At 48.4% G+C, this 20787-nt stretch overlaps 2 protein-coding genes across 3 annotated transcripts in view; both read left to right on the top strand.

Annotated features, from left to right (window-relative positions):
• gfod1 (glucose-fructose oxidoreductase domain containing 1) overlaps window positions 1-13139 on the top strand; it is a 35562-nt gene extending 22423 nt beyond the window's left edge. The window contains exons 2-3 of the mRNA XM_068343577.1: window positions 10850-11043; window positions 11206-13139. Of these exons, the coding sequence (XP_068199678.1) occupies window positions 10850-11043; window positions 11206-11934 (923 nt within the window). The 3' untranslated portion in view covers window positions 11935-13139. The remainder of the gene's footprint in view (window positions 1-10849; window positions 11044-11205) is intronic.
• Window positions 13140-19956: 6817 nt separating this feature from the next.
• LOC137587759 (kinesin-1 heavy chain-like) overlaps window positions 19957-20787 on the top strand; it is a 24319-nt gene continuing 23488 nt past the window's right edge. The window contains exon 1 of one of the 2 annotated variants that reach the window (XM_068304371.1): window positions 19957-20577. In XM_068304371.1, the coding sequence (XP_068160472.1) occupies window positions 20452-20577 (126 nt within the window). In that variant the 5' untranslated portion in view covers window positions 19957-20451. The remainder of the gene's footprint in view (window positions 20578-20787) is intronic. The other variant, XM_068304370.1, reaches the window with a different exon arrangement.

The following is a 20787-nucleotide window of genomic DNA, read 5'->3' on the forward strand; positions in this document are numbered from 1 at the left end:
TGTCTCCAAACGTCTACCCGTCTGTCTCCAAACGTCTACCCGTCTGTCTCCAAACGTCTCCCCCGTCTGTCTCCAAACGTCTCCCCATCTGTCTCCAAACGTCTACCTGTCTGTCTCCAAACGTCTACCTGTCTGTCTCCAAACGTCTACCCGTCTGTCTCCAAACGTCTACCCGTCTGTCTCCAAACGTCTCCCCCGTCTGTCTCCAAACGTCTACCCGTCTGTCTCCAAACGTCTACCTGTCTGTCTCCAAACGTCTCCCCCGTCTGTCTCCAAACGTCTACCTGTCTGTCTCCAAACGTCTCCCCCGTCTGTCTCCAAACGTCTACCCGTCTGTCTCCAAACGTCTACCTGTCTGTCTCCAAACGTCTCCCCCGTCTGTCTCCAAACGTCTACCCGTCTGTCTCCAAACGTCTACCTGTCTGTCTCCAAACGTCTCCCCCGTCTGTCTCCAAACGTCTACCCGTCTGTCTCCAAACGTCTACCTGTCTGTCTCCAAACGTCTACCCGTCTGTCTCCAAACGTCTCCCCCGTCTGTCTCCAAACGTCTACCCGTCTGTCCCCAAACGTCTCCCCCGTCTGTCTCCAAACGTCTACCCGTCTGTCTCCAAACGTCTACCTGTCTGTCTCCAAACGTCTACCCGTCTGTCTCCAAACGTCTCCCCCGTCTGTCTCCAAACGTCTACCCGTCTGTCCCCAAACGTCTCCCCCGTCTGTCTCCAAACGTCTACCTGTCTGTCTCCAAACGTCTACCCGTCTGTCTCCAAACGTCTACCTGTCTGTCTCCAAACGTCTCCCCCGTCTGTCTCCAAACGTCTACCCGTCTGTCTCCAAACGTCTCCCCCGTCTGTCTCCAAACGTCTACCCGTCTGTCTCCAAACGTCTACCCGTCTGTCTCCAAACGTCTACCTGTCTGTCTCCAAACGTCTCCCCCGTCTGTCTCCAAACGTCTCCCCTGTCTTTCAGATCTACACCAGAATCGTTTGTCTGGATTTGTTTTTTCATTTTCTTTATTTTTTGTCGACTCAAATTTTTATTGTAATCAATAAAAAGACAGAATTTAAAAAAAAAACTTTTTGATACATTCATCATCACAGCGCCGTCACACAATGTCAGACACACACTGTCAGACACACACTGTCAGACACACACTGTCAGACACACACTGTCAGACACACACTGTCAGACACACACTGTCAGACACACACACACACACACACACACACACACACACACACACACACACACACACACACACACACACACACACACACTGTCAGACACACACACACACACACACACACACACACACACACACACACACACACACACACAGAAAGACGTTGAACTGGTTCTTCCTGCTGTGGGGAGACAACACGTTTCAGACAGTAAACACACCACGACTGAAGGAGGATGTCAGAGGAACTATTGTGGGATGATTGTGTTACAAACATGTTTTAATTCATTACAAACATGTTTTAATTCATTACAAACATGTTTTAATTCATTACTACTTCATGTTATGATCAGATCTGAGGTCTGCTACTGCACACAGGTCACATGACCTCAGAGAAATCCTCGTCTGATTTGCTTAAAAATGCATGAAAGTCTCCATGATGTTTTCTCACACATGATGTTTTCTCACACATGATGTTTTGCGATGCAGTCCTGACAGTCACGCCCGTCATGTGATTCATTCACATGACTAACTACAGTCGTCCACGTGGTTCCTGAGCCGTCCACAGCGGCGAGACGTGACGTAGCTGCGTGTGCAACCGCCCATCAGATGTCATTAATGGAACACGTCTCGTGACTCCTGTCATTCATGCTAACATGCTAACGCACGGCGCTAGAGAGGAGCACACACCCGTCACCCCACAGGAACACACAGGTTCTACTAGTGACATCTGGTGAACATCACCTCTATGCAGGTACTAATACACAATACGTTTAAACACGTGGTACTTATACATGTGTACACCACGTACGGGTGAGTCTGGTGAACACGTGTCTCCTCTGGTCACAATGATTGATCACCAGGTGCTGACTGTTCTCTGTCGGAACCACTGAAGAACAGCGCCCCCTGTCCACCAACAGCATCGTGGTTAGAGGCTCCGTGTGTGTGTGTGTGTGTGTGTGTGTGTGTGTGTGTGTGTGGTGTGTGTGTGTGTGTGTGTGTGTGTGTGTGTGTGTGTGTGTGTGTGTGTGTGTGTGTGGTGTGTGTGTGTGTGTGTGTGTGTGTGTGTGTGTGTGTGTGTGTGTGTGGTGTGTGTGTGTGTCTGTGGTGTGTGTGTGTGTGTGTGTGTGTGTGTGTGTGGTGTGTGTGTGTGTGTGTGTGTGTGTGTGTGTGTGTGTGTGTGTGTGTGTGTGTCTGTGGTGTGTGTGTGTGTGGTGTGTGTGTGTGTGTGTGTGTGTGTGTGTGTGTGTGTGTGTGTGTGTGTGGTGTGTGTGTGTGTGTGTGTGTGTGTGTGTGTGTGTGTGTGGTGTGTGTGTGTGTGTGTGTGTGGTGTGTGTGTGTGTCTGTGGTGTGTGTGTGTGTGGTGTGTGTGTGTGTCTGTGGTGTGTGTGTGTGGTGTGTGTGTGTGTGTGTGTGTGTGTGTGTGTGTGTGTGTGTGTGTGTGTGTGTGTGTGTGTGTGTGTGTGTGTGTGGTGTGTGTGTGTGTCTGTGGTGTGTGTGTGTGGTGTGTGTGTGTGTGTGTGTGTGTGTGTGTGTGTGTGTGTGTGTGTGTGTGGTGTGTGTGTGGTGTGTGTGTGGTGTGTGTGTGTGTGTGTGTGTGTGTGGTGTGTGTGTGTGTGTGTGTGTGTGTGTGTGTGTGTGTGTGTGGTGTGTGTGTGTGGTGTGTGTGTGGTGTGTGTGTGTGTGTGTGTGTGGTGTGTGTGTGTGTGTGTGTGTGTGTGTGTGTGTGGTGTGTGTGTGTGTGTGTGTGTGTGTGTGTGTCTGTGGTGTGTGTGTGTGGTGTGTGTGTGTGTGTGTGTGTGTGTGTGTGTGTGTGTGTGTGTGTGTGTGGTGTGTGTGTGTGTCTGTGGTGTGTGTGTGTGGTGTGTGTGTGTGTGTGTGTGTGTGTGTGTGTGTGTGTGTGTGTGTGTGTGTGGTGTGTGTGTGGTGTGTGTGTGTGTGTGTGTGTGTGTGTGTGGTGTGTGTGTGTGTGTGTGTGTGTGTGTGTGTGTGTGTTGTGTGTGTGTGTGTGTGTGTGTGTGTGTGTGTGTGTGTGGTGTGTGTGTGGTGTGTGTGTGGTGTGTGTGTGGTGTGTGTGTGTGTGTGTGTGGTGTGTGTGTGTGTGTGTGTGTGTGTGTATGTGTGTGTGTGTGTGTGTGTGGTGTGTGTGTGTGTGTGTGTGTGTGTGTGTGTGTGTGTGTGTGTGTGTGGTGTGTGTGTGTGTGTGTGTGGTGTGTGTGTGTGTGTGTGTGTGTGTGTGTGTGTGTGTGTGTGTGGTGTGTGTGTGTGTGTGTGTGGTGTGTGTGTGTGTGTGTGTGTGTGTGTGTGTGTGTGTGTGTGTGTGTGTGTGTGTGTGTGGTGTGTGTGTGGTGTGTGTGTGGTGTGTGTGTGTGTGTGTGTGTGTGTGTGTGTGTGGTGTGTGTGTGTGTGTGTGTGTGTGTGTGTGTGTGTGTGTGTGTGTGTGGTGTGTGTGTGTGGTGTGTGTGTGGTGTGTGTGTGTGTGTGTGTGTGTGTGGTGTGTGTGTGTGTGTGTGTGTGTGTGTGTGTGTCTTGTGTGTGTGTGTGTGTGTGTGTGTGTGTGTGTGTGTGTGGTGTGTGTGTGGTGTGTGTGTGGTGTGTGTGTGTGTGTGTGTGTGTGTGTGTGTGTGTGTGGTGTGTGTGTGTGTGTGTGTGGTGTGTGTGTGTGTGTGTGTGTGTGTGTGTGTGTGTGTGTGTGTGTGTGTGTGGTGTGTGTGTGTGTGTGTGTGTGTGTGTGTGTGTGTGTGTGTGTGTGTGTGTGTGTGTGTGTGTGTGTGTGTGGTGTGTGTGTGTGTGTGTGTGTGTGTGTGTGTGTGTGTGTTCAGGGGCTGCACACACACACATAAATGCGTGTGATTGATCACCGTTGGGGATTATCATCAGTGTATAAAATGATGGGATGCTTTCTGATGCTGTGAAAACGATGGTGACGTGTTCACTGAAGGTGAGTCTGTTTATTAACGTCTCCCTTTTACCTCTACCTTTACTGAGGGGGTGTTTCATTGGTGTCTAGCAGCCATGGTGACACACGTGAAGGACGTTACCCTGCCGTGTTGAGGATGGGATGTTGGTGATGTTCACCTGTGGTTGGTGTGTGTCCTGTCTAACAAACGGCACACACACTGAGATAATCACTTCTGTCACCACAGCATGTGGACGCTTCAGGCCTCAGTTTGTGACAACAGGAAGTGGTTTCAGTTTGGTCCAGTGAACATCCAGACTCACAACGACTGAGTAGTGAATATCACCTGTCCTGAAAACACGGTGTCCGACCCGTCTGAGACAAGAAGCTTCTCTTTATTCTCCACTGTGAACATAACAAGGTTCTGAAGGGTCACCTTTTTAAAATCTGATTCTGACAGGAGTCAAACTGGTCAGGACCATGAACTCTTAGTAGTGATCTAAACACAACCATACCATAATGGTACGCAGCCATTTCTGCAAACACCCCCCCCCCAGCTCAAATATATTTTGTAAAACTGAACCAACAAACTGAAGGTCGGGCTGAAACACGTCTGAGTAGACAGGTTCTCCTCAGCTGACACCCCATAATAAAGAGAGAAATAAGGACTGATCCGTGGGGAAGTCCATCGTGTTCCTCGTGGTTAGTGTTCAGATAACGTGATGTCACCATCAACGGTTCACGACCACTGACTAGACTGGACCAGACAGATTGTTCTGGTGAACACTGTTATCTACCACCACACAGGACTAGAGCAGTGGAAGATCGTCGATCTGAAGCCTCACTGGTTCACGACCTGAAAAAACCAACACATTTGATTTCCAGCAAACTGCATCCTGTGAATCATCCTCTTGCACGATTATCTCACACTGAACGCAGCAACGTCATCCAACTGCTGGGGGCCTGTATAACATCACCATAGCAACACAACAGCTGCACAAGTGGATTGATTGATTAATTACAAATAAGAAATGCAAATTTGGAGCCCTGTGATAATTCCATGTATTATTTGAAACATTATGAATGAATTAATCCCTTGTTCTTCGTGCTTAATGCGTTCCAGGAATCACATGTGATTAACGAACTCCGCAATATAGCGACAAACTATCTTATTATTTATGGTAATTTAAACGTTTCTGAACCCCCCCATACTGATATTAAACCATCTTCTCTCTGTATTACCTCTAAAACACTCTGATAGACTGTTTAAAACACTTTTGTGTCTCACAAAAGTCAGAGACTCACGGAAAGTAGCGCACTTTAGGACGCCGTCAGCCAATAGAATGTGAGTACGGTATCATGTGACTGCCTGCCAAAAATCCACGATGAGGTGAAGTCGTGTGGATGCGCGAATGCATGAGGGCGACCTGTACATAGTTATGACATGTTTGACTTAATTATAACCCCATTTTTAAATGCATCTTAACTACGCTAGAAAAAATGTCAGCTTGACATTTATTATTTACCAAACCTGCAATACTCTACCTTAACCATGTAGGAGTCAGACCCTCACCAAACACGTCATGGTAGCATTACAACATGTCATGGTATCGTTAAAACATGTCATGGTAGCAATAAATCATGTCATGGTATCGTTAAAACATGTCATGGTATCGTTAAAACATGTCATGGTATCGTTAAAACATGTCATGGTATCGTTAAAACATGTCATGGTAGCATTAAAACATGTCATGGTATCGTTAAAACATGTCATGGTAGCATTATAACATGTCATGGTAGCATTATAACATGTCATGGTAGCATTATAACATGTCATGGTAGCATTATAACATGTCATGGTAGCACTATAACATGTCATGGTAGCATTATAACATGTCATGGTAGCATTATAACATGTCATGGTAGCATTATAACATGTCATGGTAGCATTATAACATGTCATGGTAGCACTATAACATGTCATGGTAGCATTATAACATGTCATGGTAGCATTATAACATGTCATGGTAGCATTATAACATGTCATGGTAGAGTAGAGTATAACTTTATTGATCCCTTAAGGAGGTTCCATCAGGTAAATTAACTTCTCCGTCACACACAGCACAGTAAGTACACAAAACACAGAAAAAGCACACAGAAAGCACCAGCACATAGAAAGTAGTACAACACCAAATAGAAAGACTAATAAATAACCCATCAAGAATATATAAATAGAAAAACATAAATAGAAATAAAAAATAAACAGGCCTGGTTAGGTATGGGTTTAGTGAATGTCTATAGGTTTTGTATAGTTTTTGCTGTATTGTCTGTGTCGTCCCTCAGCTCTCCTGTGGACTTTCTTCTTCTTCATCTCCCCCAGGGAGGAGTAGATCAGTTTAATGGCTCTGGAATGAAGGAGTTCTTCAGTCTGTTGGTCCTTCATGTTGGGGGGGTTCAGCCTCTGGCTGCTCAGGCTTCTCAGGCTCCTCTGGTTGTTGGTAACGGTGTGCAGAGGGTGGCTGACATTGTCCATGATGTCCAGCAGTTTGTCCAAGGTTCTCTTGTCATGGCAGCAGGGTTACCATGGTAGCGGCTATTAATGAAACATCCAAACAAGGACGAAGCAAGCCATAATGGGTACCGTCTCAGTTCCTACTGTCAAATACACAGAAATATCAGTACCTTAATGCAATTTCCTCCGGGATTAATAAAGTATCTATCTATCTATCTATCTATCTATCTATCTATCTATCTATCTATCTATCTATCTATCTATCTATCTATCTATCTATCTATCTATCTATCTATCTATCTATCTATCTATCTATCTATCTATCTATCTATCTATCTATCTATCTATCTATCTATCTATCTATCTATCTATCTATCTATCTATCTATCTAATGTGGAACATACAGCGTCCTCTAGTGGCCGGAGTAGATGGTCGGCAGCGTTTGGTGGTTGGCTGACAAAACAACCAATCAAAGCCAGAATGAAAGAGAAACAAAGTGGAGCTGAACTCCTCTGCCTTCATCTGTTAAAGCTGGAGTTCATGATGGGGCCTCAAACACACATGATGCGTGTCAGAATAACACGCGTGACACCTCTGGCGTGTTGTTGGCAATCCTGTTAGATTCTTTGAATCTGATGCTTCTTGAATGTTTCCAGGAGAGACTGGTGACATTTTTAAATACAGAGCAGAAAATCCAAACCAATCAGCTGGTGCCCCCCCCCCCCCCCCCCACGTGGTCACTAACACGGTCAGAATACATGGAATAACTCATGTGAACATCATATGAACAAAAGTACTTGATGAATAATGAATCTGGATCAATGGACATGTGACGTGTGAAGAAATACTGAAACTGTCAAAATACCAGAAGAGTTAGCAAAAGCAGTTTTAGGTCTGCTATAGGCTTCAGCAACCCCCGTGACCCGCGAAGACGGAGAAAACAGTACGGAAAATCAATGAACGATTGTAGTTCTTTATTTTTATCCCTTTACAGCCTATAATTCAGTATACAGGATGGTTGTTGATGGGATCTCTTTCTCTTGCTATCTTTAGTTTGTTGGTTAAAGTCCTTCACATGAATCATTGATATGAAGGGATGATCTGCTGTGATGGGGGTTCTTTCTGCTCCATGAGCTTCACCTGACAGCTCTACTTCATCACAAAGATGTTGTAGCTGTGTCACAACCCTTAAAGAAACAAAAGACAACCATTTCAACAGATTTCAGCATCCGTCACCAACAACAGCTGTTCCCGATGACTCCACCTGCTGAGGAGTAGCCTTCATCAATCTGGTGTAACCGCTATCACACACCTCAGGGCTCATGGGCTACCTCTGACCCAACACACACCGGTGTGGGAATGCTGTTGTGTGTTTGTTGGGTCCTGAGGTTCAGCGGTGAGTCTGGAGGAGAGTCAGTACGCTGAGACAGTACTGAGAAGACACGTGTGTTTATGCTCTGAAGCGACTTTGCTTCCTCACACACTGGAAACCAGCAGCATTAGAGAGAACGGGTTCAATAAGGGGTCAGGAAACCAGCTGCGGTGAAGCGGGATGATCACTGGATGTCCCAGAAGGACAATGATCCTAAGCAGACCTCAGAGTCCAACAAGGCTTTGTTTTAGAACTTTCTAGAACATTGTGAATGTTCTAGAGTCACAGTCATCTGACTTGAGTCCCATAGGAGATTGTACGTAATGTTTCAGGAAGGTGGTTCCAGGAGGAATATAAAGCAGGAACTGAAAGCCTTTCTTTCCATATGAGGGATGGCCTCCGGTTCCTCAGGAACACCAGCAGGTATCATGGTGGCAGGAGGTCACAACAGCTAAAGGATCTCCATAAACTACTAGAGATGTTTGTCTCTACAGCAGTAGGTAAAGAAGCATTCTATGTTTAATGAGGAGAAAGATCTGGTTTATTGGTTATGCATCTGATAAATAGCATCGTTTTAACAAACCTAATTTATAATAGGGGTTGGAAAGGATTGCTGCAGTTTTATCTGCTAACAGATGGAAGCAGCAGAGCAGAAACTTTCCTTACAGCCATTCATAACTAAGGGTCCTACTGAGCTCAACGACCACCGACCGGTCGCTCTTACCTCCCACGTAATGAAGACCATAGAGCGACTGGTCCTGGAGCTCATGCGTCCACAGGTGCAGGGTTCAATGGAGCCTCCCCAGTTCACCTATCAGGCCAAGGTGTCGCTGTCTTGTACCTCGTCCACCGTGTGCTCTCCTACCTGGACACCGGGGGCTGTGCCGTCAGAGTGCTCTTCTTTGACTTTTCAAGCGCCTTCAACACCATCCAGCCCCAGCTCCTACAGGACAAACTGACCTCCGTGGCTGTGGACCCCTACCTCGTGAGCTGGATCACGGACTACCTAACAGACAGACCCCAGTACCTCTGTACGGGGGACTGTTTGTCTTCTATGGTGACCAGCAGCACGGGGGCGCCACAGGGGACCGTGCTCTCCCCCATTCTCTTCACCCTCTACACATCAGACTTCAAGCACAACTCGGATACCTGCCACATACAGAAGTACTCCGATGACACCGCGATAGTGGCATGTATCCTGGAGGGTGATGAGGGGGGGTACAGGGCATTGGTGGCTGTATGAGGGGGGTACAGGGCATTGGTGGCTGACTTCGTGGAGTGGTGCCAACAGAACCAGCTCCAGCTCAATGTCTCCAAGACAAAGGAGATGGTTCTGGATTTCCGGCGGGCACCTCCCTCTCCACAGCCGGTGATCATCAAAGGCAGTGAGGTGGAGGTGGTAGAAAACTATCAGTACCTGGGACTGCAGCTAGACAGCAGACTGGACTGGTCACTCAACTGGGACTGTGTGTACAAGAAGGGGCAGAGCAGGATGTACTTCCTGAGGAGGCTGGCCTCCTTCAACATCTGTCCTAAGCTCCTTCTCATGTTCTATCAGTCCGTAGTCTCCAGTGTGCTGTCATACGCCATTGTGTGTTGGGGTGGGGGGGCCAGGAAAAGAGATATGGACTGTCTGAACAGACTCATCCGCAGAGCGGGCTCAGTGGTCGGGCTGAGCCTGGACTCTGTGGACATGCTTCTGGAGAGCAGGACCATGTCTAAAGTTAAGGCCATCATGAACAACACCAGGCACCCCCTGCACACCACCTTCTCCCAGCAGAGAAGCACCTTCAGCGGCAGACTGCTGTCACACAGCGCCTCCACAGAGAGGCTGAGGTCCTCCTTCGTGCCCCGTGCCATCAGGGGGTACAATGACTCTCTCAGGAGGATCGGGGGGGAGGTGGGGAGGTCAGCACGGGGTTAAATGGATTTAATTTAATTTTATACTGTTTATATTTTAGTTATAGTTTAGTATATAAGTCCTGTTAGTGCTACATGTGTCTGTTAGTGTAGTGTATGTCCTGTGGTGTCAGTGTTTCTTTTTCTCCTGGTGTTTATCCAGTATTTATTCATTATGTAATGCCTGAGCAGTGGATGTGTACAACTTTCTCCAGGATCAATGAAGTATCTATCTATCTATCTATCTATCTATCTATCTATCTATCTATCTATCTATCTATCTATCTATCTATCTATCTATCTATCTATCTATCTATCTATCTATCTATCTACCTACCTACCTACCTACCTACCTACCTACCTACCTACCTACCTATCCATCCATCCATCCATCCATCCATCCATCCATCCATCCATCCATCCATCCATCCATCCATCCATCCATCCATCCATCCATCCATCCATCCATCCATCCATCCATCCATCCATCCATCCATCCATCCATCCATCCATCCATCCATCTATCTATCTATCTATGGCGTATCACAGATCTGGGTCAGAGGGATTCGTTTCCTGTCCTGGTGGATGGAAGCTAGCAGCAGATTAGCATGGGAGGTTTCCCTCCACCATGAATGACAGGATGGCTTTACTCTCTGGACTGTTGACTGATTTATTAGTTTATCTTCACAACAACATTCTAACAAGTTACAGTAACATTGTACAGATTTGTTGCATGATGGGTTTGTAGCCAAACGTCATTTGAGATTGTGGTCCCTGTTTGGATTTTCTACTTTTCTGCTGATCTACCTCTACAAAGAACACATCTTTACCAAACGTTCACAGAACATACCATACATGTTTACATTCTTCTATATATTATACAAAACTAACAAGGGTTACAGTATTTATATCACGTTACATGTGTTCCTGATCTTCTGCAGCAGAACTTTAAACCTCTCTTGCTCATGACCATCCTCTCTCGTTTTTCAGGTATTGGGAAGAACGTCATCTGTGACCGGACAGCTACGCCTCTGGACGCCTTCCGTATGATGTCCGCGGCCCAGTACTACCCCAAGTTGCTGAGCATTATGGGAAATGTCCTACGTTTCTTGCCAGCCTTTGTCCGTATGAAGGAGTTGTTACAAGAAGGATATGTTGGTGAACTTCTGGTGTGTGAAGCTCAGGTATGACGTTGGGTTTGTGTCCCAATGGACGTCGTTCTGCTGATCTGCGTACAGTCACCACAGACGTGACCTCCAGCACCTTACCTCACCTTACCTTTAGCACCATCAGTGTTTTCTGACACCTAATAAAGTGTATTCACCCTGAGCCTCTGTGTCCTGAAGGTCCACAGCGGGAGCCTCCTGGGGAAGAAATACAACTGGAGCTGTGACGACCTGATGGGGGGGGGCGGCCTGCACTCGGTGGGCAGTTACATCATTGACCTGCTGACGTTCCTGACTGGTCAGCGTGCGGCGAAGGTCCACGGCTTCCTGAAAACCTTCATCAAGCAGACCGACCACATCCGGGGCATCCGTCAGATCACCAGCGACGACTTCTGCACCTTCCAGATGGTGCTGGAGGGCGGGGCCTGCTGCACCGTCACGCTCAACTTCAATGTGCCGGGAGACTTCCGGCAGGAGGTGATCGTCGTGGGAACCGTGGGGAGGTTGATGGTAATGGGAACGGACCTGTACGGACAGAAGAACGGGGGCGGTGGAGGACCTGAACTCCTGCTCAAAGACTCCACGCCGCTGGAGAAGGCATCCCTACCGGAGAAGGCCTTCAGCGACATCCCGTCCCCCTACCTCACCGGGACCATCCGCATGATCCAGGCGGTGAGGCAGGCCTTCCAGGACCAGGATGACCGGAGGACGTGGGACGGGAGGCCCCTGACCATGGCTGCCACCTTCGAGGACTGTCTCTACGCTCTGTGTGTGGTGGACACCATCAAGAAGTCCAACCAGTGTGGAGAGTGGCAGAACATCGTGGTGATGACGGAGGAGCCGGAGATCAGCCCCGCCTACCTGATCAGTGAGGCCATGCGTCGCAGCAGGATGTCGCTCTACTGTTAGCATCAGGATGTCGCTCTACTGTTAGCATCAGGATGTCGCTCTACTGTTAGCATCAGGATGTCGCTCTACTGTTAGCATCAGGATGTCGCTCTACTGTTAGCATCAGGTGGCGTCCTGGACACCAGTGTTACCGAAGAACTGGAGGCAGCGTCTCAAAGGGTAGTTATTTAGGAAGTGTGTTCCTGCTGGGTTCACCAGTGCTGTCACATCCATTCAGTTACTGTTACACAAGGATACACACACGTGTGTTCCTGAGGATACACACACGTGTGTGTTCCTGAGGATACACACACGTGTGTGTTCCTGAGGATACACACACGTGTGTGTTCCTGAGGATACACACACGTGTGTGTTCCTGAGGATACACACACGTGTGTGTTCCTGAGGATACACACACGTGTGTGTTCCTGATCCCCTGCCTTGCACCAGAGGAATAGCAATGTAATCCATCACCAAACCTTCATTCAAAGGAAGCCTTCCCTTCCCCCCCTCCTGACAGAGGAGTCCTTCCAGAGAGATGCGCTGGTGATGGTGTGTAGTGGGATTACCGACACTGTGGGTCCGGATGAGGACGGCCGTGGAAGAACAAGAGATTAAACTGTTGCTGTAATCTGAAGTAGTCGTTAGTTTACCAAGTGAATGTTTAAAACAAATCAATATGCTTGATGCTTGAGTGTCTGTCTGCTCCGTGTGAACCAAGAGGAAAATAATCAATAGTTTGGCTGGTGAGTTATTTATGCAAAATATCCAGGTGGTAGTGAGCAGCAGGTACTGGAGTAGAGGGTTAACAAACTGGTTATATAGGGTAGTGTCTTAAGCAGTAGTATCAGTAGTATCTTTGTTTTGGGAGTCCAGAATGAATGTCGGAAACTTTACTGTCATCTTTTATAGTTCACGCTGTTTCTCTTTAAAGCACGAACATGGTGTGGACACGACTACCTGTGGTGATCTTCACACAGACCATTAATCTGCCAACGATTTGGGGCGTCGCTCTCTGTGTGATGCAATGGGTCACTCTCATCAGGCTGCTGGCATCAGTGTTCAGTGTGGTTTAGATACAGGGTCGACCTACAGCAGGCTGTCTGTAGACTCTACTGTAGGTCTGTCTGTGGACTCTACTGTAGGGCTGTAGACTCTACTGTAGGGCTGTAGACTCTACTGTAGGTCTGTAGACTCTACTGTAGGGCTGTAGACTCTACTGTAGGTCTGTAGACTCTACTGTAGGGCTGTAGACTCTACTGTAGGGCTGTAGACTCTACTGTAGGTCTGTAGACTCTACTGTAGGGCTGTAGACTCTACTGTAGGGCTGTAGACTCTACTGTAGGGCTGTAGACTCTACTGTAGGGCTGTAGACTCTACTGTAGGGCTGTAGACTACTGTAGGGCTGTAGACTCTACTGTAGGACTACAGGCCTACAGGCATTAGCTGTGCAGCAGGCTGATGGATTCATCTTCTCACCAGGGCGATGGAGATGGAACCTGATGCGTTTCTCTTACTGTTAGCAAATATGGTTAAAAAGACCAAATCATGTTCATTTGTCCTTCCTGTCATCTGACTGGACTGTTGGTGATTCCAGCTCCGCTCATTGATTCTGATCAACGTCAATCAATACATGTCTCCATGTATCCTTATTTAATCAGAAATATTCACATGGCGGCCGCCTTCCTCTGATGTCACAGTTAACTAAAGAGCCGTTCAGACGTGATGCTGTTCAGAGCTTTACAAAAGAATGGGATGAATTAAGAGACTTGGAAAGATGAGCCAGAAATAAGTCATTAAAATACAAAAATGTACACAAAGAGCAGATAAATAGAGATAACTGTTTGGTGCTTTCTCGTGTCAGGATCACACAGGAGGAGGCTGGTCTGGGCGTTACGGGCTCTACTTTCCTGAAGGTCATAAGTACCGAGTACTTGGGTCAAACATGACTTCAGTTTCAGCTGGTGTGTCAGATGAACAGGGAGTCTGACCCTTCATCAGTGCACCTTCAAAATATTTTAACAACTCCCCCTCTAGTCTGTATTTACACAATGAAGGATCAGTTACAATCGTGGATAAACTTACTGAAGCCAGGAAGTGAACTAGATTTAAGTGCGTTGTTAATTCCAGACCTCACTGCTGTAGAATTATGTTCACGTTATTCAGTGATGGATTTCACCATCAGTGGTGTTCAGATGCTGATCAGTCTGGAAGTAGAAAAATGGAAAGTCCATCCTTCCACCTGGAACACATCCGTATGACATCACAGCAGGATGTGGGTCTCCCATCACACGTGTGATGTCACGGGAAAATGATGTCATGTGAATATAATTCATGTTTCCTGTTCATGATAACAAACCTCAAAGACTTTGGAGCTTCCTTCACCTCCATGGAGCACCGTAGCGTGTTCCACCTCACGTTATCGCTCAGCTCTTCTGTTCAGTGTTAGTTTCCTCATTGGTCCTGTTTACAGCTAACATAATAAATCCTACATTTACGACACTCTGGTCACAATCAGCCATCAGCTGGAGTGTAGACCTTCACTGCTCGTTTTTGTATTTGTTATCTGACAACCTAAAGAAGCGTCAGTGAATACAGATCGATGTGATGTTGAGCTGACAGGAACGACTCACGAGCCAAAAGATTGATTTTTTTCTCTTGTGTGGTTTTATGCTCTTAAACTGTGCTGAAATACTATCTACTGTAAATGTACATATGAACATGTGATGAAACGTGTGTTTGCCTCATGAAGTAAACCAGTACTGTATGCATTTATTTGTTAAGACCGAGGAACGGGAAGACATGTCTGTGTTGTTATATTTATTGGTGTAGCTGTGTGAGGCCTCCAGTGTTCAGCTTCTGATGGTCCCAGTCTATTACTGACGGAAACTGTTAGGAAAAGCTTCACGTTTCAGACGCTCCATAAATCCTCCACCTCATCAGGTATCGTCCAAACTGTGTAAAACTCTTTCCTGTCAGTGAGCCTCTGGTTCATGTTTGGATGGAACGCCGTCTCTCTGAGGGCAGGACGCGGTGGACTAACGCCGTGGTCCAAGCATTCACACTTTGGGACGCTGATAAAACGCCCCGTCTGAGAAGACTGATGAGTTATCAGTGTGTGTGAGAGCGTGTGTGAGAGCGTGTGTGATCATGTGTGAGAGCGTGTGTAAGAGCGTGCGTGAGAGCGTGTGAGAGCGTGTGTGAGAGCGTGTGTGATCATGTGTGAGAGCGTGTGTAAGAGCGTGCGTGAGAGCGTGTGAGAGCGTGTGTGAGAGCGTGTGTAAGAGCGTGTGAGAGAGTGTGTGTGAGCGTGTGTGAGCGTGTGTGAGAGCGTGTGAGAGCGTGTGTGAGAGCGTGTGTAAGAGCGTGTGAGAGAGTGTGTGTGAGCGTGTGTGAGCGTGTGTGAGCGTGTGTGAGAGTGTGTGAGAGTGTGTGTGAGAGTGTGTGAGCGTGTGTGAGCGTGTGAGAGCGTGTGTGAGAGCGTGTGTAAGAGCGTGTGAGAGAGTGTGTGAGAGTGTGTGTGAGAGTGTGTGAGAGCGTGTGTGAGAGCGTGTGTGAGAGTGTGTGTGAGAGTGTGTGAGAGCGTGTGTGAGAGCGTGTGTGAGAGTGTGTGTGAGAGTGTGTGAGAGCGTGTGTGAGAGCGTGTGTGAGAGCGTGTGTAAGAGCGTGTGAGAGAGTGTGTGTGAGCGTGTGTGAGCGTGTGTGAGAGCGTGTGTGAGAGCGTGTGTAAGAGCGTGTGAGAGAGTGTGTGTGAGCGTGTGTGAGCGTGTGTGAGCGTGTGTGAGCGTGTGTGAGAGTGTGTGAGAGCGTGTGTGAGAGTGTGTGTGAGCGTGTGTGAGAGCGTGTGTGAGAGCGTGTGTGAGAGCGTGTGTAAGAGCGTGTGAGAGAGTGTGTGTGAGCGTGTGTGAGCGTGTGTGAGAGTGTGTGAGAGTGTGTGTGAGAGTGTGTGAGAGCGTGTGTGAGAGCGTGTGTGAGAGTGTGTGAGAACGTGTGTGAGAGTGTGTGTGAGCGTGTGTGAGAGTGTGTGAGAGCGTGTGTAAGAGCGTGTGAGAGCGTGTGTGTGAGCGTGTGAGAGCGTGTGTAAGAGCGTGTGTAAGAGCGTGTGAGAGCGTGTGTGTGAGCGTGTGAGAGCGGTACGAGAGCCTGATCAGATCCCCTTTGGAACATAACGTTCTCCTGAAGTTACAATAAAAGCATCTGAACATCGCGACATCTTCTGCGGTGCGTCCCAGCAGCAGGACTCCTGACTGTAACGCTGACTGTATCCTGACTTCAGTCACAGGGCATGAAGCGATAAGGAACCGTATCCAAACGTTTGACCGTCCGTGGGTTCGTCCTTTCCTCATTGGTCCTGTAAACACAATGAAAAGCCTCGGCTCACTCACACCACCCCTTTAAACCCTGAGAGTGGTTTAGTCCACAGGTCACAGGTGAAAGGTCAAACCATCGTGGTTTACAGAGTTACAACAAATGACTTTCACCGTGAGGTAATCAGTTCTTAACCAAACCTCCAAGTTTTCCTTGAAGCGACAGAGTTAGTGAATCTCTGGTGCTGCAGAAACATCTGGGACTGTTCTGGTAAATGTAATTATCTGGGTCAGCTTATTACTGATGGCCAGAGAAATGACCTTGAAAGCCCAATAGTCCTACAGAACAGCATGTATGTTAGAAGTGATTCACTTAGAACGTATTTCTACACCGGTGGTTGAACTAAATTCAGCTTGAACCAGGGAGGTAACACTTCCACCAACACTGGTGTTGTGACTCGTGAGGATCCTCACACTAGACCCAGTCTGGTAAAATAACTGGGGTCTCGTGCTCAGATTGAGTTACATGAACGAGTGAGTGGGATGAACCAGTGGTGACTCATGTTAGCTTAGAGTCCAGTTCAGATGCTACAACACGTCTGTGGTGTCGTTACCACACTGACTGATGGAGGACGTGTTCACACCTACTGACTGTTAGTGAAGCTGATGGAGGCCTTCATCCTCCACAGCTTCACCTCTGCTTCGAGTCCGTTTCAGACCAGATGTGGGTTCATGACCCAAAACTGACTACATGGGATTCAGTGAGCCGTTGGAGTCCAGGGTGGACATTAAGACACTTTACACGTCAGTCAGCTGATGTGATTGGTTCAGCTTCAGTAGGAGAAACACGTGTCAGCTGATGTGATTGGTTCAGCTTCAGTAGGAGAAACACGAGTCAGCTGATGTGATTGGTTCAGCTTCAGTAGGAGAAACACGTGTCAGCTGATGTGATTGGTTCAGCTTCAGTAGGAGAAACACGTGTCAGCTGATGTGATTGGTTCAGCTTCAGTAGGAGAAACACGTGTCAGCTGATGTGATTGGTTCAGCTTCAGTAGGAGAAACACGTGTCAGCTGATGTGATTGTCCTACTGATGCTGACCCAATCACACGTTCACTGCTCACGGGTAACAGTGCCTGGGTTTCACGCTGGTGTTGCCTCTGGACAAACTGTTTGATGGATTCATGATGTCTACATGTTGTTGCTAAGCGACGTGTTTGCTGTCGTTCTGCTGGTCCAAACCGGCTCTGCTCTTCAGAGGAGACCTTGCAGGAATGTAAAACAGGAGGTATCCAGTTCCATCTCTGCGCTGACTGCCTTGTTTGCTGACTGGATTGCTTGTTGTTGCTTTGCCAGCATTTACAATCTGTTCATTGTGGGGGGAGAGAAGGTGAGACCATTCACCTCAAAGAGGGCGGCCTTCAGCCCCCGAGCGCTGCTGAGCACCCAGACACACTGGGAGAACCGGGTCCTCCTCCTCTCTGATTGGTTGTGAACTCTGACCAGCCCCCCTCTCAACTTGCTCTAAGGACCAGTAAATGCCCCCGCCTACGCGTCATCCTAACGTCTCTATTTGTTTAGTGATGGATGCGTGGACCCTGGACAGACCCCAGACGAGCTCTAGACGCATTTATGGTCTCAGTCCAGAACAGGTTTACTGTCAGATCCATCTATAGTGTCTCTGGTGTGTGTGTGTGTGTGTGTGTGTGTGTGTGTGTGTGTGTGTGTGTGTGTGTGTGTGTGTGTGTGTGTGTGTGTGTGTGTGTGTGTGTGTGTGTGTGTGTGTGTGTGTGTGTGTGTGTGTGTGTGTGTGTGTGTGTGTGCACCAGGGTTTACGGCTACTCCTGTTTTCTGCTGCGGTTTCTATGGAATAAAGACGTGTTCTTCCAGAATGGCTTGAATTGGATTTTTTCTTGTGCGTGTTGGTGACAGACTCCGACACACTTGCTCGAGGGTACTTTGGCATGTAGACAGGGACTCAAACCACCAACCTCTCCATAAGTGGACGTCGCTCTCACCATCATAGTCACAGCCGCTGTGGTAGGTCACAGGAAACAGCTCCTGTTGGGACACATTTCATTCAGTTAATGGTTGTCATCAGAACGTGTTACAGTCGTCCCACTCCCTTGGCTGTACGTTAAGTATTTGCTGACCCCTGCTGGTGGATGTCGGTACTGCACCTGGTACCAGTGCAGCAGCAGTGCAGGGACTCCATTAAAGGGACAGTCTACTCAAAATGAAGCAGGTCTGTATTAGAAGTCCATGATTAAACAAGTAAACTCTTCTTCCTGCTTCAGTTTAAAACACGGACTCCACTCACCACGGGGTTCACGGGTCACTGCCTGACGTCACACGACGGCTCTGGTGCGGTACTGTTACCGGTCCAGCGAGGAAACGGACAAAGTGACCCTGAAGAACTCCATCAGATCAGCAACGGGGGGAGAACCCGGATGAACAGCTGACAGAGAAACCCTACCTCTACCCCCCCAACCCCAACCGAACCCTCTCCTGGGGGGGGCATCCAGTACATGTAGAACACAACTATCATGACATTGATCACAGCAGTAACGGAACGGTCCACGGTGGGAGAACCGGTGAGGATGTCACCACACACACACACACACACACACACACACACACACACACACACACACACACACACACACACACACCTAGACACACACACCTAGACACACACACAGTCACACACACACACACACATACAAACACACACACACACACACACACATACACACACACACACTCACACACACACACACACACACACATACACACCTAAACACACACACACACCTAGACACACACACACACAGACACACACACACACACTCACACACACACACACACACACACATACACACCTAAACACACACACACACCTAGACACACACACACACAGACACACACACACACACACACACATACACACACACACACACACACACAGACACACACACACAGACACACACACACACACACCTAGACACACACACACACACACACACACACACACACACACACCTAGACACACACACACACACACTCACATAGACACACACACACTCTCACACACACACACACAGACACACACACACACACACACACATACACACACACACACACACACACACACACACCTAGACACACACACACACACACACCTAGACACACACACACACACACACACACACACACACCTACACACACACTCTCACACACACACACACACACACAGACACACACACACACAGACACACACACACACACACACACACACACACACAGTCTCACACACACATACACACACACAGACACACACACACACACAGACACACACACACACGCAGTCTCACACACACATACACACACACACACACACAGACACACACACACACAGACACACACACACACACACACACACACACAGACACACACACACACAGACACACACACACACACACACACACACACACAGACACACACACACACGCAGTCTCACACACACATACACACACACACACAGACACACACACACACACAGACACACACACACACACCCAGTCACGGCCGTGACGTCACATGACCCACCGTCATCACCTTCCTGCTGACGCTGCAGGTCAATCGACCCTCCATGGACCCTCATCAAAGCAGCATCTGTCCTCGGACCAAGAGCCCACGTGACTGTTCCGATCACGTGACGCGCTCTGCGTCATCCTCCAGTCCCGGTGCAGCTCTGCGTCAGTCCCCTCTGAACACACACTGAAGGTCTGCCTCAGGTTCCAGTGGACAGTGAGACCGAGACAGGTCTGACCAGGGTCAGCCCGTGTCCATCAAGATGTTCCACAACCCTCCGGAGAGACGTTCTCCCTGAAGGTTCTCCCTCCAGAGAGACGTTCTCCCTGAAGGTTCTCCCTCCAGAGAGACGTTCTCCCTGAAGGTTCTCCCTCTAGAGAGACGTTCTCCCTGAAGGTTCTCCCTCTGGTGGACGTTCGTCTTCTGCTGCTGTCAGACCTCAGTCAAGACCCTCCGTGAGCTCCGGTTTCAATCCAGCTGCTTTGTGGAAGCTGAAGTTTTGATGCTCGGTGTTTGAGGACTAACTTTTGTGGAGCCTCTGAAGTCAGGGGCGCGGCTCCCCCCGGCCCCCCGGCCCCCAGCTGATCCGTGTCGGAGCCACAGGAGAAGCAGCAGCGCTCCATCCATCCAGCGGAGGACATGACGGACCCGGCGGAGACCTGCATCAAGGTGATCTGCCGGTTCCGGCCGCTGAACAGCTCGGAGGTGGCCCGAGGAGACAAGTTCATCCCGAAGTTCCAGGGAGACGACTGCGTGCAGATCGGGGTGAGTGCGCCGGGCTGTGTTGGCCGTGAGTCTGCCTGAAGGTAGCCCCAAACAACAACTACACTCAACGGGTCTCTTCCAGGCAAACAGCTTTTGTAACTCGGCTTAACAAAGTCGCGTTTAACCAGGAGATGAAGGTGATGTCGTGCGCTTTTACGCACAGACCTGTTGGAAAGATTATCAGTTTGTCAGGGTCCAGAGTCCAATCTC

Source organism: Antennarius striatus, chromosome 20 (genome assembly GCF_040054535.1).
Source record: "Antennarius striatus isolate MH-2024 chromosome 20, ASM4005453v1, whole genome shotgun sequence".
NCBI classification, from domain to species: domain Eukaryota; kingdom Metazoa; phylum Chordata; class Actinopteri; order Lophiiformes; family Antennariidae; genus Antennarius; species Antennarius striatus.